This window comes from Trachurus japonicus, chromosome 9 (assembly GCF_045865225.1).
Source record: "Trachurus japonicus isolate A0001 chromosome 9, Traja_1.0".
Lineage (NCBI taxonomy): Eukaryota > Metazoa > Chordata > Actinopteri > Carangiformes > Carangidae > Trachurus > Trachurus japonicus.
Window position 1 is genome coordinate 3,218,560 of NC_140915.1, and position 12,079 is coordinate 3,230,638.

General features: G+C 44.4%; 1 protein-coding gene across 1 annotated transcript in view; it reads left to right on the top strand.

The window, feature by feature from the left end:
* The window catches only part of LOC146980631 (uncharacterized), a 128,358-nt gene that overhangs the window by 29,355 nt on the left and 86,924 nt on the right, over window positions 1–12,079 (top strand). The window contains exons 12-13 of the mRNA XM_085787983.1: window positions 7,089–7,262; window positions 8,243–8,416. Coding sequence (XP_085644109.1) covers window positions 7,089–7,262; window positions 8,243–8,416 — 348 coding nt within the window. The remainder of the gene's footprint in view (window positions 1–7,088; window positions 7,263–8,242; window positions 8,417–12,079) is intronic.

The following is a 12,079-nucleotide window of genomic DNA, read 5'->3' on the forward strand; positions in this document are numbered from 1 at the left end:
TGCACGTCTGTCCGTCCTGGGTGAGGGATCCCTCCTCTGTTGCTCACCCTGAGGTTTCTCCGATTTTTCCCTGTTAAAGGGGTTTTCTATGGAGTTTTTCCTCAATCGATGTGAGGGTCTAAGGGCAGAGGATGTTGTTGTGATGCCATGTGAAGCCCTTTGAGACAAACTGTTTGTAAAAACGGGCTATACAAATAAAATTGCCTTGCCTTGCCTTGCCTATACAGTCACTCACCACTTAAAAGAAGTTGTGCGCTCGCAGCAGGACAGATAATCAGATAGATAATCGGTTTAAATTAATAATTTCACTTAATGTGGCCATGAATAAATTCATTTTGATGTTTTGCATGTTATATATCAGTGTTGCCCAAACGCAAATCTATGCTGTTTTCACATTTAAAAAGGTCTTTGGCAAGGCAAGGCAAGGCAAGGCATCTTTATTTATATAGCGCATTTCATACCAAGGCAACTCAATGTGCTTTACATAAAGACAAAACATTAAAAAAAAATTTAAAAAAAAAGGAAGTATAAGACAGAATAAAAACAAACAAAACACTGAAAACAGAGTTAAAAGCAAGAGCAAATGAAAGTAAAATAAAAGAAAATAGATAAAGTTTTAAGTTCTCAGCTATAAGCACGTGAAAAGAGAAATGTTTTTAACCTGGATTTAAAAGTGCTGACAGTTGGGGCTGATCTCAGTTCTGCTGGTAGTTTGTTCCACTTGTGTGCAGCATAGCAGCTAAATGCTGCTTCACCATGTCTGGTCTGAACTCTGAGCTCCACTATCTGACCTGAGTCAGTAGATCTCAGAGCTCTACTGGGTTTGTACTCTACTAACATGTCATTCATGTATTCTGGACCTAAACGATTCAGTGATTTGTAAACCAGTAGCAGAACTTTAAAATCTATTCTGTAGCTGACTGGGAGCCAGTGTAAGGTCTTAAGAACCGGGGTGATGTGATCTGATCTCTTTGTTCTGGTTAAAACTCGAGCTGCAGCGTTCTGAATGAGCTGCAGCTGTTTGATGCTTTTTTGGGGGAGACCAGTCAGAAGACCGTTACAGTAGTCTAGTCTACTGGAGATAAAAGCATGAATCAGCTTCTCCTGATCAGTTTGGGACATAAAACCCTTAATTCTGGATATGTTCTTAAGTTGATAAAAGGCTGATTTGGTGACTGATTTGATATGGCTGTTGAAGGTCAGATCTGAGTCTATCAGCACGCCAAGGTTTCGGACTTGGTCTTTAGTTTCTAGAGACAGTGACTCAAGATGTTTACTGACGGCAACCCTCTTCTCTTTATTTCCAAAAACAATGATCTCAGTTTTTTCTTGATTTAACTGAAGGAAATTTTGGCTCATCCAATTTTTGACTTGCTCTAAACAGTGACATAATGACTCTATTGGACTGCAGTCATCTGGAGACAGTGCAAGATATATCTGTGTGTCATCTGCATAACTATGATAGTTGACATTAGAGTTCTGTAGAATTTGACCCAAAGGCAGCATATACAGGTTAAACAGAAGGGGTCCAAGGACTGACCCTGAGGAACTCCACACGTCATAGCCACTCGATCGGATTGATAACTACCAATGGTCACAAAATAACTCCGTTCCTCTAAGTAGGACCTGAACCATTTTAGGACTGTCCCGCTGAGTCCTGCCCAGGTTTCCAACCTGTCCAGCAGTATACTGTGATCCACAGTGTCAAACGCAGCACTGAGATCCAACATGACCAGAACTGACACCTTGCCTGAGTCAGTGTTCAGCCTTATGTCATTTAACACTCTAATAAGAGCTGTTTCTGTACTGTGGTGAGGTCGGAAGCCTGATTGAAATTTGTCGAAGAGTCCACTGGAGTTCAAGAAGTTGCTGAGTTGATTAAAAACCACTTTCTCAACGATCTTGGCTATAAAGGGAAGATTTGAGATGGGTCTGTAATTGGTTAAAATGGTAGTATCCAATGTTCTCTTTTTTAAGAGTGGCTTGATGGCAGCTACTTTCAGAGGTTTAGGAAACGTGCCTGATTGAAGTGAGCAATTTATTATGTGTTGCAGATCTGTTTGGACAGAGCTTATAATAGTTTTAAAAAAGTCAGATGGTATTGTGTCAAGACAACATGTCGATGTTTTAAAGGACAATTCCGGTCGAATTCAACTCGGGGGTGTATTTTCATATCATTTTAGGTCTAAAAGAATGAATCTGAAGATTTTCAGTTTAATCGCTCCTGTTTTGCGGTAGTTGCGTCTGTCCGCGCATCGCCACGGCAGCAATGAATGGGAGTGGATGTAAGTTCTGCTGTTTAGGCTGTTTCCAGCCCTCAAAGCCGCAATTTGTTTCCACAGACAGCGTCAGATGGAGACTCAAACATGCACCGAGAAGTTTATTTACTTCAAGCAAGCCGACATGTTTGTAAAACTAGATCTAATTCAAAGTCTCCCGGAGTCTCGCGCGAGACCCAGTTGCCGTGCGCGGTGTGTTCAGGTGCAGTGGGAAAAGCTACCGTTGTGTCATAAACACAGGAATATCAACTCTTTACTTGCTTCAAGTAAAAAAAACTTCTCGGCGCATGTTTGAGTAGCCATCTGACGCTGTCTGTGGAAAAAAATGTACACTTCAAGCAAGTAAAGAGTTGATATTCCTGTGTTTATGACACAAGCGGTAGCTCCTACTGCGCCTGAATACACCAGCACTGCAACTTCGGGCTCGCGCGAGACTCCGGGAGACTTTGAATTAGATCGACTTTTACAAACATGTCGGCTTGCTTGAAGTAAATAAACTTCTCGGTGCATGTTTGAGTAGCCATCTGATGCTGTCTGTGGAAAAAAATTGCGGCTTTGAGGGATGTAAACAGCCTAAACAGCGGAACTTACATCCACTCCCATTCATTGCTGCCGTGGCAATGCAGGGACAGACGCAACTACCGCAAAACAGGAGCAATTAAACTGAAAATCTTCAGATTCATTCTTTTAGACCTAAAATGATATGAAAATACACCCCCGTGTTGAATTCGACCGGAATTGTCCTTTAAGATGCTGAACTGTTTCTTCTAAGGTTTTTTGGTCAACTGTATTAAACTCTGACATTACCGTTGACTTATTCCTAGGTGATTTTAGGGATTGCATCATTGTATTATTTTGCTGATTTGTGTTGATATTTAGCCTTATGGATTTGATTTTTTCATTGAAGAAGTAAGCAAATTCATTGCATTTTTCTGTGGAAAAGAGTTCTGAAGCTATCTCTTTTGGGGGGGTTGTAAGCTTATCAACCATAGCATAGCATTTGATGTCTTTGTACAGAGACAATATGAGATTTTTTCTACAGCACCTAAAACACCCACTATTTCCTCTTGGCTGAAATCAGCCTGTTGTCGCTCTATTTCGTGCGGAAGTAGAATCATATGACGCCAAATGCCTCCTTTGATGTGAACGCGCACAGATCATGAAACTGAGAGCCGGACTTAACAAACCAAGTTGATAACCACCTTTGTAGTACCGTGGTAACTCGGACTGGGGCTTGAGGTTTTGTTGAGCTGCATCATGAACACAAAGCCTGGCCATGTTGAGCCTCCTTCGCAGTACAGGCCTCAGGTTATGTTCACAGGGTCAGTTACCGCAGTAACAGACCCAGAGTTTCAGTTACCTCTCTTCCTGGAACTGAAGTTTTCACAAAACCCGCTTTCTGGAATACCCCCTTGGGGTCCGTTTCAGGAAGCAGGCTCAACAAACTCTGGCCGCGTTCAGACTGCAGGCAAATCTGATTCAAATCTGATTCAAATCTGATTCCTTCTCATATCCGATTTTTAGGGCTGACTGTCCACACTGTTTTTAGCAAGTGTCCAAATCGCATTTGGCTCTGTTCAGACTGGGCCACATTATTGACCCATCTGACAAGTTGCTGTAGCAACGACGTCGGAGCGGAGGCTACGCCGCATGTGACAGGCGATGCCTCGCGGACGCGGCGGCTACTCTCCCTGCAGCACAGTGATCTGTCCGGCGCTGCAGCCGCACTACCCCGCTAGTTTCAACCTCAGCCTGCCTGGTGTGTGTGTGTGTACGTGTGTACGTGTACCGGAGACTGGTGTGTGTGTGTTTGTGTGTGTGGCCACAGAGACGGGAAACTCCAGCACCCCAGAGCTGGGAGCGCGACGTCGCCGTCACTCCTGTCGCCGACAACACGGTAGTTTGCATAAAAGAAAAGTAACAAGAAGGAAATTGATATTTAACTGGAGCTCACGGGACCATACGGGACCTGTAACACAGTGACGGCGCCGCGGAGAGTGACGTCACGGACAGTCAAAACCGATCTGAGTGTTTGGAGCTGTTCAGACTGAGACGCATCTGTCCAAATGCGATCTGAAACTACCTCCTGGAGGTGGTTTCGATCCGTTTTCCAAAAATCGGATTTCATGTGACTTGGGACTGTTCAGACTTCAAAAGAGTCATCCGGTTCCAATCTGGATGGGCTAAAAATCAGATTTTTGCTGGCAGTCTGAACGCGGCCGCTGAGTCAAATCCCGAGCTCAGGGTTGATTGAGCCTGAGCTCGAAAACTCTGAGTTTCCCTCATCTCAGGCTCAACATACTTCCACTAATCAGTCCCTCCAGGAATTCGTGATGTTGCGATCACAACAATTAACGCAAATTCAGCCAATCCCCGCAAATTTTTGCGATCTTGCAATTTTGTACAATCACCGCAACTTTTCCACAAATTGGACCAATTGTCGGCGCTTTCCGCGAGTTACACAGCAGAGAGTGCGAGTCTGGACGGAGCGGTGGTTGAAAGTGAGTCCACGGAGGAACAGCGTGGCTGGGCTGACGGCAAGAAACTTGATACAACGTGCACAAAGTGATAAATAAAGGAACACAAGCTGAGTTGAACGTATTGAGTGTGTGAGTTGTCCTGGTTGACCACCCGAGCCTGTGTCAACCCCGCAGCACTCGCCGAGGGGGAATCCAGTGAGTGCGCCACTGCAGGGCCGGAGTGGAGCAGCCGGCGGCCAGGTGCCCCTCCCCCCATCCTAGGGGGCCCTGGCCCTGGACTTGAGTAGCCACCCTCCCCTTTTTATTCAAAGACTGGACTGTTTTACTGGCATTTTAAAACAGTTCTTTTACCACGATTTTTAAACAGACATTTTAATTAAAAGTAAAACAACTTTCAACTCTATATAATTTTCCTGTGCCTTTCTTTACAAGTGGAAAATTGCTGGTATAACAGGACCTCACATTATTTTGTGACATTTCAAAATTTTCCTTTGATTTTTAATTATTCAGAACAAAACTGCAACTTTTTTTTGCAACTTTCGCTGTCTCCCGCAATTTAATCGCAACAAAAGCGCTTAAAACATCGCAACATGCACCGCAATTTTTTCAAAATGTGGCCGCAAAATCAGGCATTTTAGGCCGCAACAATCACAAAGAAAGCCCGCGAAAATCCTGGAGGGACTGACTAATCTCGCTTTCTGAAACGGACCCCTGGTCAGCAGGTTTTTGTCTCTGAGCTTTATTTGACATATTTGTATGTTTGTTGTTCAGCCTCACATGTTTGTTGTCATGGCAACAGAGTTCAGCCTCTCATGTTTGTTGTCATGGCAACAGAGTTCAGCCTCTCATGTTTGTTGTCATGTCAACAGAGTTCAGCCTCTCATGTTTGTTGTCATGGCAACAGAGTTCAGTCTCTAATGTTTGTTGTCATGGCAACAGAGTTCAGCCTCTAATGTTTGTTGTCATGTCAACAGAGTTCAGCCTCACATGTTTGTTGTCATGTCAACAGAGTTCAGCCTCTCATGTTTGTTGTCTTTAAAACTTGAGCGTGGTCAGTAAACCTCTGATCAATGTGGCTGCTCAACATGAGTTTGTCTGGATGGAGCCACAGGTGGAGCTGACAGGTGAAGAGGTGGAGTCACTGCGTCTGTGTTGAAGCAGCAGCAGCTTCTCATGAATATTAACTCATTGAGTGCCGCGCTCCTTTCCAAAGTTTTAGTCAAGTGTACCGGCAATTTAGACCATTTTTGACGATTTATGTAGAGCCACAGTGTATTCTATATTATTGCCACCAACACATACTGTAGCTCATTTGAAAGGTGAAACTTTATGCTTCAAATGGCCACAAACTGTTTGTTTCCATGTGCCTCCGTTCCTGAGAAAACTCAAGCTAAACATGGCTGGGTTTCACCAAAATCCCTGCTTTTTTTCTAGAAAAGGAGATAGAGCGTCTTTTATGAAAGGTGCTCTGTTTGTGTCTGTCGCTCTTCTGACACTCGCATTTCTGGATCAAAGGGCTCGTGTAATATAAATATATACAACAATTGTTGTTCTATTCACAAAACCACCTTCGGGGGGGGGGGGGGCGCCACTAAACAACAATAACACAGACGCACCGTGCCATGGCACAGCCTCTCGCAGAGGAGTGTGATGGTCTGTCGGCCACAGCGGCTCGGGAACACCGGTCCCACTGGTGGTCACGTTCCGTCTGTGGTAGTACGGGTCGGTGCCAGCGGTCTGCTTTGGCCCAGAGACCATCACATTTTACCATGGGAGGACCTTGGGGAGGACACGGTGTTGCTCCAGATGAAGACCGGGCGGGACTGTCGGCTGAGAGCTTCCTGTTTCTGCTCCGAGCTGCTGGAGCCTCGCGGGTGAGAGCGGAGCAGCTGCTGCATCCACATGCAGAACTCTGTTTGCAAAAGCCGAGTTATGATGAAAACTTCCAGATCATGAGCTGTCATGAGTTTTTGATCGTCATCTATTTCAGTTCTGCTCGCCGTAGAGTCCCCAAATTTACACATAAGGTGTGTTAAAGTGTCTAGTTTCATAATTTAAAAAAAAGAGCAAAAAACGAGAAATCTCGTTTTTGGCACTCAACGCATGGGAACGAAAAACGAGAAATTACGTGGTTGGCACTCAATGAGTTAATGAGCTGTTTTCTCTCTATGTGACTGTTTAAACTGCTTCCTGTTGCTTCAGCTGTTGGACTTTGATTTTCTAAACTTGTTCTTTCTGAAGCTTCTTCAGCTCTGAACAGATGATGAGACACTGAACGCTGTCAACAAGGAGCTTTGTCCTCAACTCACTGCTTCTATTCTTTATTCAGATTGGCGTTCTGCTGGTTGTCAGAGATCAGCTGTTCTTCTCTGGTCTCAGCTCTGAAGTCCAACCCCTCCCATCTGAGACACCTGGACCTGAGCTGGAACTACCTGCAGGATTCAGGAGTGAAGGATCTGAGTGGTTTTTTGGAGAGTCCAGACTGTAGACTGGAGACTCTGAGGTCAGTTCACTCTCTGATTCACTGAATCAGAGAGTTGTAGTCAGTGTTTAGTCCAACAGATATTGATTGTATATTGACAGACTGAGCTGAGGTCAGCAGCATCTGATGAATCTGTGCTGACATGTGGATGATGTGTAGGCAAGGCAAGGCAAGGCAATTTTATTTGTATAGCCCGTTTTTACAAACAGTTTGTCTCTAAGGGCTTTACATGGCATCACAGCAACATCCTCTGCCCTTAGACCCTCACATCCACTGAGGAAAAACTCCATGGAAAACCCTTTAACAGGGAAAAATTGGAGAAACCTCAGGGTGAGCAACAGAGGAGGGATCCCTCAGATGTGCAATAGATGTTGTTACAGACAAGAAAACAGTTTATAGTTTGTGACACAGAATGTGGGAAACATGGAAATGTTAACAAGAGTTGATGAGAGCAGCTTCTGGTGGTGGGGGGGGGGGGGGGCGGGGAGAGCTGGCCAGCTTAATGGGGAGGACTGGATGGCAGGGAGGGCAGGCCGGTCTAACAGCAGGGGAAAGGGCGGGAGGGGGGGCGATGCAGGCGGCGGCTGGTGCAGAGAGATGGAGCTCCGGTGGATCTGCGGAAACACAGAGAGAGTGCGAGACGGAGACACCAAGGCCAAACTACAAAGTACAACAGATAATGATAATGACAGTTCAAAATGTGCAGAAAGGAGAGGAGAGGAGAGGAGAGCGGAGGAGAGGAAAGGAGAGGGCTCTGTGTAACCAGATGTGTCCCCCAGCAGTCTAAGCCTATAGCAGCTTAGCTATAAAATGGTTCAGAGCTACCTGAACCAGCCCTAACTAAAAGCCCTGTCATAAAGGAAGGTCTTAAGTCTAGACTTAAATGTAGTTAGAGTGTCTGCCTCTTTGACCCATGGAGAGAGCTGGTTCCACAGTAAAGGAGCCCGGTAACTGTAACGGTAACTTATCAATCGTCATATCTTATTTTATTCTTTATTCAGATTGAGGGGCTGCAGTTTGTCAGAGAACAGCTGTTCTTCTCTGGTCTCAGCTCTGAAGTCCAACCCCTCCCACCTGAGACACCTGGACCTGAGCAACAACAACCTGCAGGATTCAGGAGTGAAGGATCTGAGTGGTTTTCTGGAGAGTCCCGACTGTCAACTCGAGACTCTGAGGTCAGTAAGGGGGCTGAGACAGTCTGTGCTGCTCTCAGCTGTTTTGTAGTAAAGCCTGTGAATATTCTCATTTGTCCAGGTCATAGTTATCTCAAGTTATGTTCACGAACAGGAACTGATGAAGCCTCTTGGATGAGAGGTGAAACGTCTTCCTAGACAAATAACCAAGTCCAGTTGCGTTTAAATTTCCTTGAGATAGCTTTGTAGTAAAGTGAGAACATGGATTCTGTGTCTCCTGAGAACCTCCACCTCCACAGTGAAGCTGTGGGAGGATAATGGAAACAGGCTCAGGATTGGACAGACAGAGAGCATCAGCCAATCAGAGTGTGTGTTGAGGAGACTGTGGGAGCGGAGCTGTGTTGGTGTGGACAGGAAGTGAAGCTGACGACACAGTGATCTGCTCTGAGATCAGATCCCAGAGCAGCAGCTCACACTCATGTTCCTGTGTGAAGGTGACGAGCATCATGATGGGCTCCATCACTCATTACCATGCAGGGTTTCCCCCAGAAAACTTGTTAAGCCCGGTGGTAGGGTGGCACATCGGCGGGCCACCGGTGCCCAAGCGTTTTTTTTTTGTGACAGGGGCCTGACCCTGACCATTGACTGATGGCAGGGCCCTGTAGGTAACAGATTCATTAATGGAGCAGTAGCATTTAGAAGGCGTGATTCTATAAGGCCTTAAGATCAGTGTTAAAAGTTCACTGGAAATTTGAAAATATTATCATAAACATTTGTTATTATAAGACATATGTAACATATTTAAACACCTATAGCAGAGTCTTACAGAAAGGCACTCTTGAAATACTGTTCAATCAACCACAAAAAATAATAATAATTACAATTATAGCCTAAAAAAAATATTTAAATAAATAACATCAACTCTTTGCATTAAAAACTAAAAAACTACTGCCTGGTGTCTCCATTGTTGAACTGTAGCGTTATTTTTCAGATTTTTTTTTCTTTTCTCCGAGATTTTTTACATCTGGAGTCACGTTACAGAGGCTACACATGACGTACTGTATAATGCATCCATGACTGTACCACGCTCTTTTTCCGGTCAGTCGTCATGGAAACGTGACACTCACGGATTTACTGTTTGGACCAGAGAAAACAAACGTGTGTGATCGCAAACGTTACGAGCTGAAAAATGAAACAATGGATCATTTTCACATCAGGCCAGGTAAAAGCCCCCGCGGCTCACAGGAGTCCGGAGCTCTGACGCTGCAGGGGACGACGTGCTACCAGCTAACAGCTAACGGCTATCAGCTACCAGCTAACAGCTGCTACAGCAGCTGATTGAGCCTCTGGAGCTGCGGCTTGGCTCACGTTTACGTGGACTCGGTGCGTTCCTCTTGGTCAGCTGGTGAAGGAGCGGTCTGATCATAGATGCGGTCTGATGAGCATGATGTCCGTGACGTGTCCCGTTATGCGCGACGAAGTTGTGACGTTGTCAGGTGATGAAAAAGACACCTGATCATGTGTTTATGGAGTATAAAAACTGATTTTAAAAAAATAATAAACGATGCTTAGCCCGGCGGGGGGGCAAGTAAGGCCTGGCCAGGCTTATAATACACTGGGGGAAACCCTGACCATGGCAACAGTCAGGACCAGAGCCACTTCCTGTCAACACCTACAATTAAGAGCACGCTGCATCATCAACTGGTTGTGTTTGGTCGTGTAGAGGGTGGGATATAAGGCATGTTCACTTAGGCACTTTTCTCTGGTCGGTTGTGATTTATCAATGGAAATTGCGGAGAGTTGTGCGTACACACAGTTTGATAGATCTGAAAAGGGTGTAAATGTTTTAGGTGTATGGCATTTTTGGCTTTTCGCCGTATGTGAAATTTTAGTAGCACTTTTACACCCTTTTTGATAAATGAGGACCCGGTGGTTAGTTGAACCAGTCAGGAGTTCACAGTGACCAGAGGGACCTTTAACATCTGTCCAGAGGTTTGGTGTGAACACGTCCAGGTGTCAGTGTCACATCGAGAGGAAGCTGCATCGCTGTCACTCATCACCTCTTCTTCTTCTTCTTCTACAGGTGGCAGTCAAGTGACTAAATGAGACAAGTGTGTGAGACAGAGTCCAGTCCTCCGTCGTCCTCGTGTCCTCTGGACCTGACAGAGTCCTCACTGTCTCTGGACTTTCAGACACTTATGATATGAACTGGATGCTGGATCCAAGATGGCGTCCATCGGTCCAACAGGAGCTGATCACCTGGTGCACGTGCTGAAACACCTTCTGGTTTCCATGTTTACGTCCACATTATGTGAAGCTTTAGTCTTTTTCTATGTGTTTCCTGTGTTATTACTGAGGCTTCAGTGTATCGATGTATGAAGTTGTGTTGACCACTGTGTGTTGCTGCCTCAGGTCTGTTCTGTTCTTTCTTACGCTCCTCCAGGTATATTTGTTTTTCTATAGGGGAAAAAAGAAAATAATTATTGTTTCTTGTTTCTTTATGTTTAAATCATTTGTATATATTGTTGTTTACCTACGATATGCCTGTAGGCTAATTGATTCTACAAGTTGAAAAAGACCCAAATGAACTCACTAATGTAGACTAAACTGTAATCACACGTACTGTGGTCTGCCAGTCAGATAATCCACCATCCAGGGGGCTTCCACCTGCATCGCTCTACAGGTGTCATGGAAATCTCTGGTTCTCATCTCAAAACTACGAGTTAGTCGCTGCACAACACTGATCTTTCAGGAGCTTCTGGGTCACTCAGGAGAGATGGAAAAACATATTATTCAGATGCATTTATTGTATGTGAAGTAGCCTAAAATATATACGTTTTCCTTTCCTTCTCAGATGTCACTTCAGATGACTGTAAATACTGTATGTCTCTCAACAAAATTAAATTGCAACACAAGGAAATGACATGACTGTCTCCACCTACCACTCTGTTCAGTGAATTTATGTGCACATGCACCTGGTATACAGTCTAGATAAAGTTGATATAGGAACTTTATCTGGAACTAACCAACTCACTTGGTACTCCTCGATACTCCTCCACACAGGCAGGCTCCGCAACGCGCTGTATCACTCCGCCTCTTGCACACACCGCTGATCCAAACAGCTGAAAGGAGATGTCTGTGTATGAGTTTGTAGAAAATGTGTGTAACAATAATTTTAGTAATACTAATTACTACAGTTTTTACCCTTCTCAAAGTGCCACACATCATAGTACTGAGTGATGATTTGTTCCTTCTAGTACTTCTGGACCTGGGTATGGCGGTCAGTGACAGTGTAGTCCACCTCCATATTGTTGGACTCAAGAAGATGAAGTGCTCTTCTTAGGCCTTCCTTTTCCATATGGTCGCTGCCACCAACTTCATTACTCTGTAGCAAAGAAAAAAGGGATACATGTATAAGAATGCATCCTATTAACATAAATGACTCATTAACATTATGTTCACAGAAGAGATTTACCTGCACCAGCCGAATATCTATTATTTGGTTGCTTTCCAGGCTCACGAGGGTGTAACTTCTAAATTTGGCTGAGTGACCTAATAAAATATAAGAAAACAGGTTAATGGTCATATTATATTTTACATACAAATAAATATCTATAATGTTTTATAATGTATAATGAGTACAGATAAGGGAGTTGCATCAAAATAAACCCCATAACACCTGAAACAACAGCATCTGGTTTCAGT